Source organism: Hemitrygon akajei, chromosome 21 (assembly GCF_048418815.1).
Source record: "Hemitrygon akajei chromosome 21, sHemAka1.3, whole genome shotgun sequence".
In the NCBI taxonomy this organism is placed as follows: Eukaryota; Metazoa; Chordata; class Chondrichthyes; order Myliobatiformes; family Dasyatidae; genus Hemitrygon; species Hemitrygon akajei.
The window spans coordinates 32,062,951-32,080,451 of NC_133144.1; the positions used below are offsets into that span (position 1 = coordinate 32,062,951).

At 50.4% G+C, this 17,501-nt stretch overlaps 1 protein-coding gene across 2 annotated transcripts in view; it reads right to left on the bottom strand.

The window, feature by feature from the left end:
- Positions 1-262: 262 nt before the first annotated feature.
- The window catches only part of LOC140714193 (tolloid-like protein 2), a 105,065-nt gene continuing 87,826 nt past the window's right edge, over positions 263-17,501 (bottom strand). For both annotated transcript variants that reach the window (XM_073025102.1, XM_073025101.1), the window contains 8 exons: positions 15,513-15,638; positions 12,794-12,954; positions 11,661-11,841; positions 9,999-10,124; positions 7,293-7,420; positions 6,314-6,527; positions 4,569-4,819; positions 263-1,616 (listed from right to left, as the gene is read on the bottom strand). In XM_073025102.1, the coding sequence (XP_072881203.1) occupies positions 1,482-1,616; positions 4,569-4,819; positions 6,314-6,527; positions 7,293-7,420; positions 9,999-10,124; positions 11,661-11,841; positions 12,794-12,954; positions 15,513-15,638 (1,322 nt within the window). In that variant the 3' untranslated portion in view covers positions 263-1,481. The remainder of the gene's footprint in view (positions 1,617-4,568; positions 4,820-6,313; positions 6,528-7,292; positions 7,421-9,998; positions 10,125-11,660; positions 11,842-12,793; positions 12,955-15,512; positions 15,639-17,501) is intronic.

Below are 17,501 nucleotides of genomic sequence, written 5' to 3' on the forward strand. Positions count from 1 at the left end.
AATTCCACTTCATATTTGCCACGATGGGTGCTGAAATTTCTAGGACCTGATAATCCTAGAGTTGGCCATGGAGACTGTGGATCCACTGACTGCCATTTCTCAACATTCCAGAGTCCAGAATCGTTCCCACTGTCAGAAGGTAGCAATTGGAACCGCGGATCTATTAAAAAAAACTAGCTAGTATGAGATGGAACTCTGAATGGCAGCAATAAATGTTACTGGACAACAGTATTTTGAATGATTTCATCACTGAATGATTGACTTCTTTATCTTAATTGCACTTTTTAAATAAGCAATTCTTTATTTTAATTTTCAACAGAAAAATTATAAATTCAGAAAAGATGCATTGTTTTGTAAACAGTACTTCTCAGGCACTTCACAAAAAGGCCACAAGATCATAGTTCCAGAGTTTTTCCTGATAGGTGAATCGGTGATGTGCAGAGAATTGTCCTCTGTATAATGGTCATAGGTAAAGATCTGGGGAATTTACTGTTGAATGTATACTTGCTATACAGATACATCCTTGCTTCATGTACAACACAGTAGGGAGCACAGCTGTGCCTGCTCTGACCCAGCCACACACTGTGTTTCAGAATAAATAACAAACTAACCATCTACAACCAACTACCAAATACAGCTTCAGACATACAGAAGCAACAGACTGTAATGTTGAATATTTTACTATCAATATGTTTCTGCTCTTTTCCTGCACCTAGGGTTAATGGGAACACCAATGGCTTCCATGTATGGAATAATTCCTTTAAAATTTGGATTTCTGAAGTATCTCAGCGTTACTTTTTTCTATCCTTTTCTTATTAGACAGAATACCACACTCTATTTTAAGCAAACTATTTCCATTTGTTTTTGAATACCATAGTGCCCAATTCTCAAAGTATTCAAATGTGATGAGCTGAACATTACATCATAAACATTGTTAAAGATGATGAGTGAATCCCACCGCCCCATTTCTTGTAATGTTTCAAAGGTTTCCAGCTCTTCGAAGTTCTATATTTGCAAGCAATCTGCCAACGGCGTCCATAACTAGCTGTGTTCTTTCGGCGACCAGAGCAGTGTAAACCTTATAGCCAGTGAGGCAGGTTGGAAACGTTGCCTTCATATTTAAGCAAAAAGCAAGGAGTCATCACACTTATAAATGCAGACTGGACAGATGCAGGGGAAGGAAGAGGAGAAAGGAACCAATAGGGAAGGGCAGAGAAAGGGAGGATGGGAGAGAGGAATGGGGAAAGGGACAGGGAGGAAAGGATGAGGATGAGAACAGAGATGTCAGTCTGACAGGAAAGAGCTTTCAGAATAGAATCATAAGTAACACTGAATCAATGGTTTGGATGAAGGATTTGTTTCCTGTTTTGGAATCCTGTTCAATTTGAACCAAAAGCAGAAATGGCTCTCAACCCTCCTTGGTCAAAGTACAAGTGAAGTAAGCCGCATTTTGGAAGTCCAGTGTACAGCCAGTGAAGTGGTCATTTCCTCATGTGCAGCTCATCTTGAAACTTGGTGCTGGTGTATCGAGCGTGAAAACCTTTCTTATTTATGGTGTCATCAGTGTGAAATCGGATCATGATCGAGTCTCCTGCAGAGTACATGTCTTCCAGAAGCTAGGGAAAGAGAAATGAAGAGTTAGTCAAGCTGGTTCAGGAACTGGTTTAACCTCCAAGAGACAGAAATTGTTCATAGTTGGATTCAAGAGGAACTTTGTTTTAAAATTGTATATATCACAACCGGGCTGAAGACTGAGCGTCATGGGTAGGGCCTGCATTTATTGCTCATCCCTAATTGTCTTCGAGAGGTAGTGGTGATGAACCATAATTTTATTAACTGGATTGAGAAGCTGATTGGCTAATGCTCCCAGGTCATCCCTTTCTGTGGTAGGCCACTGATTTACACAGCTGCAGTGCTTCAGGTGAAGGGATTCCCTTGTAGATGATGACAATGAAAGGAGAGTAGTATCTTCCTAATGTAGGGTGGTGTTAACCTGAAAGGAGACCTCCAAGTGGTGGCACTCCCATGACCCTGCCGGCCTTGCCCCTCTTGGTGGTGTAGGCCGTGATTTCTGTGAGGTTCTGCTGCTTAGCTGAGGTGAGTAACTCTAGTGCACTTTACAAAAGCCACACACTTTGCCACCATGCCCAAGTGGTGGATTGTTCTGGGCTGCAGATGAGGTGCCAATGAAGCAAGCAGCTTTGCTGTGGATGCTGGCCCTGCACCCATCCAGGCAAGTACTCTCATTTATGCCTTAGAGTGGAAAACCTTTGGATGTTAGGAAGTGAGTGTAGGACACCCAGCTTCCAATCTGCTCTCAATGGGTAACAAGTCTCTGGTTAATGGTGGTCCCTAGGATATTGATGTTCGGGTCCCAGAGATGGTAATGTCAGTCAATGTCAAGGATAGGTGTTCAGACTCTCTCCTTCTGCCTGGCACCTATGTTACACTTCATTAATCAACGCATGCCTGAATGTTGTCCTGTTCTTGCTGCTTCATCTGCTGAGGAACTGGACACTGTGGAGTCATCAGAGAACATCCCACTTCATACTAATGAAAGGTTGTTGCTAAAGTAACATCCAAATGGTTGGATGTAAGGCACCCAGGGGAACTGCTGCAGTAATATACTGGGACTGGGAGTATTGACTTCCAACAACCACAATCATTGTCCAGTAGGAGAGCAGTGAATCCACACACTGGGGGTGTTTCCTTGCTCATGCCTACCTGGCCATCTTGATGCCACACTTGGTGAAATGTTACTGATGCCACTGGCAGTCACTCTCACCTCACCTCTGCCATCTGCTCTTTGGCCCATGCTTGGACGCAGGCTGTGATAAAGCCTGGAACTGAGTGGCCCTGGAAAAGCCACAATGGCCATCAGTGAGTAGCTGACCGGTGAAGAAGTGTTGCTTGCCAGTACCGTCACTACAACTCCAATCATTTCTTCAGTGCCTGCGAGTCGGCCAGGTGGTCATTAACCAGATCGGATTTGTCAAGTCTTTGGTGAATGTGACCGTAAGACATAGGTGCAGAATTAGGCCATTTAGCCCCACCATTTCATCATGGACATAGCTGGGCAGTTCCCCACATTGTTAGGTAGATGCCCGGATAATAAATGATATGGGGTTGGCTTAGTTCCTGAGTGCAGGCCTTCGGTACTACAGGGATATTGCCTGGCCCTCTGATCTTTGCCTTCTCCAGACATTTCTTGATATCACACTGATGAACTGAATTAGCTGGAGGCTGGCTTGGATGAGGGTGGCGATCTCAGGAATAGCTGAAACAAATCACCTTGCTGGTACATCTGGCTGAATCGTCATTAAATCTGAGCTCTCCCTTTTGCCCTCATGAGCTGGGCCCTCGCTGTGTAGCTGTCTGGGGCTGCCCCCTCCCAGTGAGCCGTTTCAATGCCACTCCCATTCATGGCCAGATGTAGTGGGTTTGCAGAGCCGTGATCTGATCTGTTCGTTGCCAGATTGGAAAAGGAACAATGGCGTTTTCTGAAAAATTATCTGTTTAAACTTGCTGCTTTTATAAACATATGTGAATCAATTGTTGCTTATTAAATAGACTCTCTCACAAAAATAAACAAAAAGCACATGATCAACCAACCAATCACAGAATACTCTTGCATGTAGCTCACCTGACTCTCCTCAGTCTCATCCTTCTTTCCCAGGCCCCAGTCAGAGTCAAATAGCATGGAAACAGGCCTTTCGGCCCAACTGGCCCATGCCAACCAGGGTGCCCATCAAGTTAGTCCCATTTGTCTGGGTTTGCCCCATATCTATCTAAACCCTTCCTATCTATGTATCTGTCCAACTATTTTTAAAAGGTTGTTTCTATAGCTATCTCATCCACTTCCTCTGGAAGATTATTCCACTTACATACAGTGACATCACGTATTTGGGTGTCATCTGAAAATGGCTTGTACATTCGCATTCGAATTGTTGATAAAGACGAAACAGGCCTAGCACTGACCTGAGCTCCATCACTCGTCACAGGCCACCAGACTGAGAAGTAACCTCCCACCAACACCCTTTGCTTTCTACCGTCAAGCAAACTGCAGATCCACATAACCAGCTTTCTTTGGGTCCCATGTACTCTAACTTTCCAAAGCAGCCTACCTCGTAAACGTCCTGTTGAAGTCCCTTATTTAAAAGCCTTACTGAAATCCATATAAACCATGCCTAACACCCTGCTCTCATTGATTTTCTAGGGTCACGTCATCAAAAAATTTAATCAAGCTCAAAAGACACTATCTTCACCAGCAAAGACATACTGACCACCTTTAAGCAACCACAGATACTTGTATAATTGGTCAGACGCTGGAGAATTACCTAGTTTTATATGTTTTAAGACATCTAGTACTTCCTCTACTGTCATGCCGACTATCCCCACAATCTTACCCAATTCCCAAATTTTTGAGCCTTGCTCCATGGAGAAATATTCATTGGAAACCTTGCAGTTCCACACAGGGATGTCTAGTCCTGTCCCAGCCAACGTTCCGAAGTGTTAGTGTGCATGGGAATTCCAGACTTTGCCCTGCCCACTAATTTTGTAAACCTTACCCCTGATCCACAGAATCTCCCAAGTCGAGGGGCCGCACTGTCAGGACCGTCGTATATCTCCATGTAATCGTATCCGCAGTCAGCCTCCTCCTCGATTTCAAACGTCTGAAATATCAGCTCCACCCCGTAGCCATCCTCTGCCATGATCACCCAGTCACAATGCAGCTGGCCAGGGTAATTGTTGTCTCCAAACTGTGCGTGTGAATACAAGTCGTTGGTTCTGACCTTGGCCCTGAGATGCCCACCACACACTGAAAAACAAGAGTTACTGAGTTACTGCACAATGCCAGTACTGGCTGTTCAACCCCATCCCAGGAAGCATTGAAAGGGTCTGAAGCAGAGATGAAGAGTGGGCCTTTGGGCCAACATCAGCATCTATTTACACTTACCTCAGAGTCACTGTGCTGTACAGCATAGAAACTGATCCTTTGGCCCATCACATCCATGCTGACCCCCTTTTTTGCCCCATGCTAATTTGATTTGTCTACTCACATTTTGATTTTCCCCACTTTCCCAACATAAAATAGACCAGACCGGGTAAGAATGGTAGATAACCTCCCTACAGGCACTGGTGAACTTGGCTGGACTTTGACATTAATAACAGCTACAGCTTTCCTTTCCAACAAGAGGACCACAACCTTGTCGTTGGGTTTGAAGGCTTGCGTGCCTCAGTGACCTGTTGGCTGGAGTCTGAGCTTTATGTTTTGGCTCTTGATAGGGTCCCCATGCTGAACAGGTCAGAACAAGAGAGGTCCACTGTTCCTCTAGGTTTGGGGATTCAGCTCAGGGCTAACAACCCTGACTGATAAAACAAAATTGTTACGGAAACAGCAATGAAGAATCCTTCTATATTTGAGTGTGACGGTATTCCTGAGTCTCCATCTGGGACGTGCGTGACTGACAGTTGAGAAAACCAAGAGGAAGCTACTGACATGATGAAGGAAGCCTCTCAATACAGCCTGAGAAAGATAGCCTTCATTGCTGCCTTAAACGCCTTTAAAAATATTAATATTTAAATATTCAAATTTACTAGTGAGCTTTGAACTTGTGTCCCTGAATCAAGATTCCACAGTTCTCTTTACTGGCTCAGTAACCTAACCACTAGCCTACCAAAGGAACTGAAAGTGGAATGCTCAGAGTGACTGAGTGGATTCCTTGTCCTCGTTGGTGTCAAACTGGAACATTGCTGATGGTGTACCCAAACTAGACAGTGAAGAGCATTTCATCGCAGCCTTGGCCAGTGCTGTACCAGGCCAGGTGTGAGCGAAGGGTAGCAGGAAATCTGTCCCATAACGTGTGGATGAGCCAGAGGTATTGGCAGCTGATTCTGCTTACGCCAAGCCCTCAGCTCCACCAGCCGAAGCCCAAGGCCGGAGAGATGTACAGCAGTGTCAGTGGAAGACAGCCAACGATCCCTCACGGGGGACAGTTCAGTGAGTGGGGGCTAGCTGGATGGAAAAGGGGGGAAATATGGGACAAGGTCAAAGAACCTGTAGAAAATGGGCGAGGCTGAACACTGGAGTAACCAATTTCACTCATCACCCGAGGACTGAAATCAAAGCCATGCTGGGGGTTCACAGCAGGTCATGCAGTACTTGAGAGTGAGGGTTGGCATTCAGGTTATTGTCTTTTACCCCCAATACTTGCTGTCTATTCAGTCTTACAGCATCCGAGAAAATCTGCTGTCTGACTGTTACAAAGGCCAAGTCCTTTAGGCTGCATTTAACCTGAGGATCACATCTCACCTGTACTGTGTTTTGCCTGAAATCCTTTCCTCTGGATCGAGGCATCAGAGAAAAACTTGATGAACATTTTATTCCCCGTGGTGACGACTGTCTCTGGTTTTTTACTCCCACAGTATCGGGCCAGCAAGGAGGACCTTGTACCAAGACCATCGTAGACCTCGAGATAGTCATAAACACATTCCTGATGCTGCTCAATTTCAAACTCGCTGAAGGCCTAATGGATGCAAGTTGGAAGGATTTAGTCTGAGGACTGGTAAGAATAGATCCCAGCTATTCCAGTTCAACCCACTCCCAACAACATTTTCCCAAACCACTCGAGGTGATATTTCCAATTTAGTGTCACTCCTGAGTTGGCATTGAGGGGACTGGGTAAAGACAAGATCAGTTCACCCTGAGTGCCCTTCACTGCTCAGTCCAGCAGTGGAAAGCTGCTTCAGGTAAGTCCACTGAACAGCTTGCCTTCTTCTCATCCCAAACAAGGCCACGACACCCCACCTCTTCCAAGGACCACCCGAATCCCCTGAGTTCCACCACCCCTTCGCTGATCCCACCTCTCTTTCACATGATCCCCAGATCAGATCCAGGCAGCCTCCCCCTGATCCTCGTTCCCAAACCGAATCTCCAACATTCCCCACCCTGCAGGCGGCCCACAGAATGACCCCCCATCGGACTAAGAGAGACACAGTGGCAGTGTTCCCCCCACTACTCTACCTATGGGCTTTGTGAACAAGAGTCCCACCCCACTTCCTCAGCTCTCCGCATGGCAGAATACACAGGGATTCCTCAATCAGAACTTCCACCAGACGTTGCCATTCACCGCGCCTCCTCCGGCGCTGGGCAAGCACAGGCCCATCTCACCGCCGTTGGTGTGACCTTGCTGTGTGTGCAGGCTTGTAGAGCGTCAGGACACCTTGAGGTCATGAGACAAGGGAGTCCCTTCCCGCCGAGTGCCGACTGGAGTCGCAACGGAAATATTTACCAGCTTGACCCTGTGCCCCGGGGGCGCAGAGATGCTCCAGGTACACTCTTTGCGGTTGGGATACTTGTCTGGCCAGTTGGGACTGGCGATCACTCCCTCCACGCTGCTTATTGAATTTCTGCAGCCAGCTGTAGGAGAAGGGGAGGAAGGAATTTAAGATCACTTTGGACATTGGGGAGCATGCCTTATGAGAATAGGTTGAGTGAACTCGGTCTTTTCTCTTTGGAGTGAAGGAAGATGAGAAGTGACCTGATAGAGGTGTATAAGATGATGAGAGGCATTGATCGTGTGGATAGTCAGAGGCTTTTTCCCAGGGCTGAAATGGTTGCCACAAGAGGACACAGGTTTAAGGTGCTGGGGAGTAGGTACAGAGGAGATGTCAGGGGTAAGTTTTTTTACTCAGAGAGCAGTGAGTGCGTGGAATGGGCTGCCAGCGACGGAGGTGGAGGCGGATACGATAGGGTCTTTTAAGAGGCTTTTAGATAGGTACATGAAGCTTAGTAAAATAGAGGGCTATAGGTAAGCCTAGTAATTAGTAAGGTAAGGACATGTTCGGCACAACTTTGTGGGCCAAAGGGCCTGTAGTGTGCTGTAGGATTTCTATAATTAATCGAGTGTACTGGAGAGGTCCGAATTGGGTGTAATTTCCGAATGGGGCACCATCTCTGCCGAATGCCCAAATGTGGGGCTCCACCCAGTGCCTGATGCCCACATTCCTAACTTTTCCTTCAGCTCTCAAGTCTGTGCTGACCCTCAATTACCCGTTACCGATCTCTGATTCTCCTACACTTGGGATTGTTTAAAACAACCAGTTAAGTCACCATCTCGCACATCTTTGGGCGGTAGCCAGTGCAGCCAGCACAGTCACAGGAGAATGTGCAAACTCCACACAGGCAGCTCTGGAGGTCGGGATCGAACGTGGGTCTCTGGAGCTGTGGTCCACTTCATACAGGCTTCAAAAAATTCAGCATCTGCATCGTGTGTCAGGAAAGGCATCATGTCCCATGTTGGTGTGTCCACGTCAGAGCCATAGAGCACGGCAGTACAGAAACAACTTGCACCCGGATCATAGCCCTCTACACACCCCCTCATCCAAGGACCTATGCAAATTTCTCTTGCATGTTGAAATTGAACCTACACCCAGTACTTCCGCTGGAAGCTCAGTACATGTTTGCACCACCCACTGAGTGAAGAAGTTCCCCTTCATGTTCCCCTTAAACAGTTCTCCTTTTACCCTTAACCTATGACCTCTAGTTCTCATCTCACTCAACCTCAGTGTAAAAAGCCTGCTTACATTTACCTTATCCATGATAAGTGCACTTTGCCATGAGGCTGTGGAGCCATGAGTATCAGCTACCCCTGGCCGGGTAGTACATCTCTGCTGGAAAGCAGCAACCATTCCCGAGGCACTGAACAGACGACATCGAGGCACTGAACAGACGACATCCGTCACGTCCACAAACTCCATTTCCCCTGACTGCTCTGTGCGTTTTCTGCCCCCCCCATTCCTATTGCACACTACTGCATCAAAGTGAGCTCACAAACAAATTTTCCAAACCCCTCAGTTCCTCTGACAACAGTGTCAGAGGAGTCTCCCAACACTATTCAATTCATTTTCTCTACATAAGCTGGCCCTCAGCAAAAACCCGCTGACCTCCTCTGGTCCTTCACCTCTTTATAGCAACCCTCTCCACGCCCCTTCCCAGTCTCTGCAAGCCCCCGCAGCCAAACATTCAGCTTCTTGGACCCTGGCCTCTTCTGCCACTCCCGTGTGGCAACACTCACACACCCCACCAAACCTCGCCACCCCTCTGCATCTCAGAGACAGCTCGACCACAGGGACGTATCTGAGCTCTTCTCAGGTACCTTTCTCCCGTCTCTCTGGAAAAAACCTAGAATGCGTTTTCACATCAAAGATGTAAGGTAGACACAAGTCGTTATGAAAAGCTGCCTACGTAACTATACAGTAAGGGAGAAGATGGAAGAAGCTCCCTGTAAAGACGCCTCATTACTACAAAGTCAGAAGCTGCAGGTGAGGCTGACACAAGTGATCTCCTCAGTTACCTGCATAGCCAGAATTCCTCAGCCTGGCACGGAGCTAGTGGGGGAGTGGAGAATGTGTTGGTGGGGAGAGAATGCTCTGGTGAGGGTGCATGAGTGGGTAGGTTGGAGACCGTGTGCTTGTGAGAGAATGCTCTGGTGAGGGTGCATGAGTGGGTAGGTTGGAGACCGTGTGCTGGTGAGAGAATGCTCTGGTGAGGGTGCATGAGTGGGTAGGTTGGAGACCGTGTGCTGGTGAGAGAATGCTCTGGTGAGGGTGCATGAGTGGGTAGGTTGGAGACCGTGTGGTGGGGAGAGAATGCGCTGGTGAGGGTGCATGAGTGGGTAGGTTGGAGACCGTGTGGTGGGGAGAGAATGCGCTGGTGAGGGTGCATGAGTGGGTAGGTTGGAGACCGTGTGGTGGGGAGAGAATGCTCTGGTGAGGGTGCATGAGTGGGTAGGTTGGAGACCGTGTGGTGGGGAGAGAATGCGCTGGTGAGGGTGCATGAGTGGGTAGGTTGGAGACCGTGTGCTGGTGAGAGAATGCTCTGGTGAGGGTGCATGAGTGGGTAGGTTGGGGACCGTGTGCTGGTGAGAGAATGCTCTGGTGAGGGTGCATGAGTGGGTAGGTTGGGGACCGTGTGCTGGTGCGGCCAAGCCACCTACCTTCCTTACAGTCGAGGCCATTCTCGTGCAGCGTGAACCCATTGCGACACTGGCAGATGTAAGTCCCGACTGTGTTCACACATTCGTGCTGACAGCCCCCGTTATTCACCGAGCACTCGTCCTTATCTGAGGGGGAGGAAGAGTAAGTCAGACAAAAGCGTGCCCTTCATAGAGAGGAAAAGAGCATCGGATAACATGGAACCTGGTGCACAGCTCGGGGAAGCCAAAAGAGCCTGGTCTGGCTGAACCTTGTAGCAGAAGTGAGGTGATCAACTTGCAGCAAGGGTTTGGGAAAGGCCATGGCAGGTGAAGGAATGCTCCAAGCAGCAGGGGGAAATGGAGGGGCACGGGTTAAAGGTCCTCTCAGTGTAACCCGATTTCTGGCAACATTACAGAAACTATCTCCTCAAGAAGGCAAAGTTCACTTCACCCCACAAGGTGCACCACCCCGGCTTTCACCAGACTGACACACTCCAGGGAGGTCATTGGCAAAGCCCTCATCAAAATGAGCAAAGGAGTTGCCCTGGGAGAGGCACTGGTCTGTAGTGAGCAACGTGGGGCCAGCGACGTGCCACCTTCTGGTTGGGCAGGCACGAGGTTCTTTACAAGATAGCCCTTTGTTGTACCCCATAGGTGAAGCTTTGAAGCTGTCTTCGAGAGCTGGCTCTTGAAATTAAACCCCCTGAAGGCTGGCGTTAGGACTCAAGCATGCACAACAGCATTTGGAACGCGGTTTGCAGTTTCTAACCACATTTCCTGTTGAAATCTAGTTGTGATTTACCCAAACTCTGGCACCAGCTCCTTTCTCATGAATGCTGACATCAGCAAAAGGCAAGATGCGCATTACTCACTGGAGTGAAAGATTTTAACTTATGAAGCCTGTAGTTATGAGTCTTATCACACCGGAAGCAGAGAGCTGTGTCACTCTGCTAGGTTAGCGTGGTTTTAAACAGACCACGTTTAACACGCAGGGCAGCACAGTTCTCAGTTCCTGGGCTCTACTGCACTGAGGCACAAGTAGGGCGCTTGTGCATGCATACCCTCTCTCCGCACCATCTGGCCTCCTTCAGGCACCAGTGTGGCCCCAGAGCATCTAGTTTGACATATTGCTCAGGTGTCAATGACCCCTCACCTTTCTCTGCTTCCCGAGCCCCTCAGAACACCCTCAACACTGCTTCCATGACCTCTGCAAGTGAAGTATGTTATAACGGCAAGATAAACGTATATATAAATAAATAAATCCATTTAATGTAACAAGTTTAATGCAGAATCTGTAAATGACTGCAAAGCCCAGTGAGTGATACATTACGCTGTGGACTGACTGAAGGCCGGCTTTAAACCCTCTCGAAGGCACCAGATCAAGATAACATTAAGGATGTCACAGCTTTTCACATGAAAAAGCTGATCATTGGGACAGAAGCCGCTGACGACATCATTGGTGGCTGATATTCAGTGTGTAAGGACCACACTCATCCAGTGGAGAGGCCCTCTGTCCAAGATTGCTGCTCCCCCTAGTGGCTGAGGTGCCCAACACCCAACCATGGTACGGGAGGCATCAGCAGATCTCCAGTCAGAGCAGGCGTGAGAGTGTTTGCTCAGGAGGTCACGCCTGCCGCTGCACCAAACCTCTAAGAGTTCATCGTCCCCTGAACCGGTGCTCACCTGCGAAGAACTGTCCTTTGAAACCTTTCTTGGACACGGTGTTGTCAGACTTGAACTCGATCCGCATGTTGTTGAACTGTGAGGTGATGACGTCAGGCCTCTCGGTGCCACAGAACCTGCCGTGCAATTTTGATCCGGAGGAGAGCCCACTGTGAACCTCAACGTAGTCATACTTGCACACCTGGGGAGGGGCATGGCACTGTCAGCACAGCTTCCACCCTGAGGATGCAGCCTGTGTGTGCACGCGCGCTCGCACTGGGGTTGTAGGGGAGTGCGTGTGTGTGTGTGTGTATGTGTGTTGTAAGGGAGTGTATCTGTCTGCGCAGGCATGTGTCTGTGTGCGTGCAGAGTGCTGAGGTGTAGGTGTGTGTGTGAGTGTGAGTGTGAGTGTGAGTGTGAGTGTGAGTGTGAGTGTGTGTGTGTGTGTGTGTGTGTGTGTGTGTGTGTGTGTGAGTGAGTGAGTGTGTGTGTGTGTGTATGTGTGTTGTAAGGGAGTGTATCTGTCCGCGCAGGCATGTGTCTGTGTGTGCGTACGGAGTGCGTAGGTGTGTGTGAGTGTGAGCGTGTGTGTGTGTGAGTGAGTGTGTGTGTGAGGATGAGTGTGAGTGTGAGTGTGTGTGTGTGCGTGCGGAGTGTGTAGGTGTGTGTGTGTGTGTGTGTGTGTGGGGGGGGGCAGTACTGGTGTGACTTCATGTTCAGCCTCTGATGTTTAATCCCGCAGTGCACAACTGACCTCTGCTCACCCACACCCAGGGTGGAGGGGTAACTTTAGGGGCCAGTGGGAGCCCTCTGAGAACCTCCTCCACCCCAATACCCACCCTGTGCCAGATATCCACCCCCAACCCCAACCCCACACCCTGTCCCAAATGGCAATCTGCAGAAACTTGTGGAATGAGCAGTGACAAGTTGCACGCCTGCCTGTGACAGGGTCAGCTGAGGGGTGTGGTGAGGTTGGGAGAGGGATAACCCCTTCACCACACTGACAACAGAACCTACCACCCTGGGGTCCCCATACTGACACCAATCTGAGGTGACACACCGACATGTGACAGTCACCATGTTCGCCCCGCCCCGCCCCACACCAACACCACCCCTTCCCCTGCAACACCCCGGTGACACCAGCCACGACCTACGTCGTTTCCCTCCAGCTCGAAGGCCTCGAAGAGCAGGGAGATGCGATACTGGGCCGGGGCGACGAGCTGCCACACACAGTGCCGGTTGGTAGGGTACTCGTGGGGCCAGCCAGGGCTGCTCACCGTGCCGTTCAGAGCAGTGAGGAATCCACCACAGGCAGCTGTGGAACAAGACAGCAGAGGTCAGTGTACTTGTGGTCAATGGTACACAGGGTAAACAGCACTCAACACAGCCGGGCACCCAGGGTAAACAGCACCCAACACAGCTGGGCACCCGGGGTCAATGGCATCCAACACACCCCTGGGCACCCAGGGTCAACAGCACCCAACACAGCCGGGCACCCGGGGTCAACGGCATCCAACACACCCCTGGGCACCCAGGGTCAACAGCACCCAACACAGCCGGGCACCCTGGGTCAACAGCATCCAACACAACCCTGGGCACCCAGGGTCAACAGCACCCAACACAGCCGGGCACCCAGGGTCAACGGCATCCAACACACCCCTGGGCACCCAGGGTCAACAGCACCCAACACAGCCGGGCACCCAGGGTCAACAGCATCCAACACAACCCTGGGCACCCAGGGTCAACTGTATCCAACACAGCCCGGGCACCCAGGGTCAACTGTATCCAACACAGCCCGGGCACCCAGGGTCAACTGTATCCAACACAACCTGGGCACCCAGGGTCAACTGTATCCAACACAGCCCGGGCACCCAGGGTCAACTGTATCCAACACAACCTGGGCACCCAGGGTCAACAGCACCCAACACAGCCGGGCATCCAGGGTCAACAGCATCCAAGACACCCAGGCACCCGGGGTCAACAGCACCCAACACAGCTGGGCACCCGGGGTCAATGGCATCCAACACACCCCTGGGCACCCAGGGTCAACAGCACCCAACACAGCCGGGCACCCGGGGTCAACGGCATCCAACACACCCCTGGGCACCCAGGGTCAACAGCACCCAACACAGCCGGGCACCCAGGGTCAACAGCATCCAACACAACCCTGGGCACCCAGGGTCAACAGCACCCAACACAGCCGGGCACCCAGGGTCAACGGCATCCAACACACCCCTGGGCACCCAGGGTCAACTGTATCCAACACAGCCCGGGCACCCAGGGTCAACAGCATCCAACACAGCCGGGCACCCGGGGTCAATGGCATCCAACACACCCCGGCACCCAGGGTCAACGGCATCCAACACACCCAGGCACCTGGGGTCAACAGCATCCAACACACCCTGGGCACCCGGGGTCAACAGCATCCAACACAGCCCGGGCACCCAGGGTCAACGGCATCCAACACACCCTGGCACCCGGGGTCAACAGCATCCAACACAGCCCGGGCACCCAGGGTCAATGGCATCCAACACACCCTGGCACCCAGGGTCAACGGCATCCAACACAACCCTGGGCACCCAGGGTCAACTGTATCCAACACAGCCCGGGCACCCAGGGTCAACTGTATCCAACACAACCCTGGGCACCCAGGGTCAACTGTATCCAACACAGCCCGGGCACCCAGGGTCAACTGTATCCAACACACCCTGGCACCCGGGGTCAACAGCATCCAACACAGCCGGGCACCCGGGGTCAATGGCATCCAACACACCCCGGCACCCAGGGTCAACGGCATCCAACACACCCAGGCACCTGGGGTCAACAGCATCCAACACACCCTGGGCACCCGGGGTCAACAGCATCCAACACAGCCCGGGCACCCAGGGTCAACGGCATCCAACACACCCTGGCACCCGGGGTCAACAGCATCCAACACAGCCCGGGCACCCAGGGTCAATGGCATCCAACACACCCTGGCACCCAGGGTCAACGGCATCCAACACAACCCTGGGCACCCAGGGTCAACTGTATCCAACACAGCCCGGGCACCCAGGGTCAACTGTATCCAACACAACCCTGGGCACCCAGGGTCAACTGTATCCAACACAGCCCGGGCACCCAGGGTCAACTGTATCCAACACACCCTGGGCACCCAGGGTCAACGGCATCCAACACAGCCCAGCACCCAGGGTCAACGGCATCCAACACAGCCTGGCACCCGGGGTCAACAGCATCTAACACAGCCCGGGCACTCAGGGTCAAAAGTATCCAACACACCCGGGCACCCAGGGTCACACGGCATCCAACACAACCTGGGCACCTACTGTAATACGTGCCCATTGCAGTCTGGACACTCGGGGTAAACAGCATCCAACACAACCCAAGCACACAGGGTAAAACCACCCAATAGACATGGTTCCAGCTGGACTGGTGCCACCATTGCACATCGTGAATCCACCATGTGCACAGCACCCAATCCTCTGTACCCTCATCCCGAGACCGACCCTCCGCACCCTCGTCTTGAGTTCAACAACCAGCTGCTGCAAACCATCACTTGGTCTTTTTTGTGCAAAGTTAAGGTCATTTACTTATTCCCCAAGCACGTTGCTCTCGTATGGAACCCCTGACTGTAGAGCAAAGCACAGGTGGGGTGGGGTGAGCGAGCAGTAGAGAAGTGGGAGGGAGATAAGTGAGAAATGGAAAGATGTGGGGAAGGGGGCGACTCATGATGAGGGGTGGTGATCGGTGATCAGGGATGTGTCGTTGACACTCTGACAAGGGTTCAGTCATGGGGGATTGGGGGGTTGGTTTGGGTGCGGAGCAGGTGGGTTCACCCTGTTGGAGGGGTCAGGGGAGGTTGAGTACACTTACCTTCACAGCTCTTGCGGTCTGCTGCCAGCTCGTAGCCCGGTTCACAGGAGCACTTGTAGCTGCCCAGGGTATTGACACATCGCTGCTGACAACCACCATGCTCTGGCCGGGCACACTCGTCCTCCTCTGCGATGGAACACAGCGGGATCAGTGTGTTTCCCCACTGCTTGAATGGCGCCACATAAATGCAGCAGGTCGTTGTTACACGCCAGGTTCTCCCCCGGCATTACAGTAACCAGACTGCAGGAACATGGTGCTGTCATTGCAACAATCAGCAGTCCCTGTCACCCCAGTACCCAGGGCTCAAGTGCTGCCCGTCACAAAATACATTTCCCTACAGAGACCCCTGTCCCCACCCTAAACTGCACCTTGCAACTTTTATATTCCTGTATGTGGTTTCACTGTCAAACTTCCCTCATTTCATTGCCTCTGTGTTAATTGCACTCTCTCTAACTCTGCTAATTTCACTTAAGTTTTGTTTGGAGATACATCACAGTAACCAGCCCAACAATCCCGTGCCACCTTTGTGACCAATTAACTAATGTGCATCTTCAGATGTGGGAAGAATCCTGAAGTCCATGAGGAAGCCTGCATCACCATGAAGAGAGCTACAAAGACCTTGCAAACTGCGGCAGAACTGAAGCTGGGGTGTTGCCACTGTGACAGTGCTGCACTGTGCCGCCTGCTTACATATGGTACCATACTGTTAACTCACAGATCAAATGAACTTGTTCACAGTTTACCCCCATGGTAACCCTGCCTTACCCTAACAGAGATTTTAATTTGCTCTCTCCATCCCTCCCCCACCATTATCTTTGAAAATAAATTAACCTTTGAACGCTTGAAGCCCACTGCTCTTCTCCCTTTGCTGAAGGATCTCCCACCTGGATCAGTCATTTCTCTTTGCGACACACGCAAAATGCTGGAGGAACTCAGCAGGCCAGGCAGCGGCAATGGGAAAAGGTACAGCCCGATACATCAACCGTACCGTTTCCCTAGATGCTGCCTGGCCTGCTGAGTTTCTCCAGCATTATGCGTGTGTTACTTGAATTTCCAGCATCTGCAGATTCTCTCTTAGTTACTTCTCTTTCCAACAATGCCACCTCACCTGCTGAGTGTTGCTACTGAGTTGCTTAATTTAGATTTCCAACTTCTGCGACTGTTGAATTCCACTTATGGTCATCTAGACATTGTCTCACCAGTGGCCTGGACAACAAAGCTTATTTCAATTCAGTTGTATTTACTTCTTCTAGTTATAAGCCTTCAATAATTTAATTCCAAACTCAATTCTAAACCCCTAGGCCTGGGACTCAGTACCTCCCTTTGCATCTGACTTCTTGACCAACACACAGCTATCAGTAAGAATAGATAGCAACATCTCTGCCATGATTACCTTCAACACTGGTGTCCCACAAGGACTCTGTATCCTCAGCTTCCTTCTTTATTCCCTATTCACTCAGGGGAGTGTGGCCAGATGCTGCTCGAACTGTATCTACACGTTTGTAGATGATACCACTGCAGTACACCAAACCTCAAACAATGAGAAGTAGGAGTTCAAGAAGGAGAAAGAGGCCTTGGGACACGGTGTCATCACAATAACCTTTCCTCTATGTTAGCAAAACCAAGATCTGGTCATTGACTTCAGGAAGGGGGCAGTGCCCATGCTTCTGTTTTACATCAACAGTGCTGAGTGTTGAAAGCTTCAAGTTCCTGGTGCAAACATCACCAACAGCTTATCCAACCACATTTATGCCACAATCAAGAAAGCACACCGGCACCTTTACTTCCTCAGGAGGTTAAGTCAATTCCACTGCTGCTCACCAATTTTTACAGATAAGCCATAAATGTATCTTATTAGGTTACATCATTGCTTAGTATGGCAACTGCTCTGCCCAAGACTGCAAGAAACTGCAGAGAGTTGTAGGCACAGCTTAGCACATCATGGAAATAGACTGCATCCCTCCAGGCAGTCTGTCTACACCTCTCCCT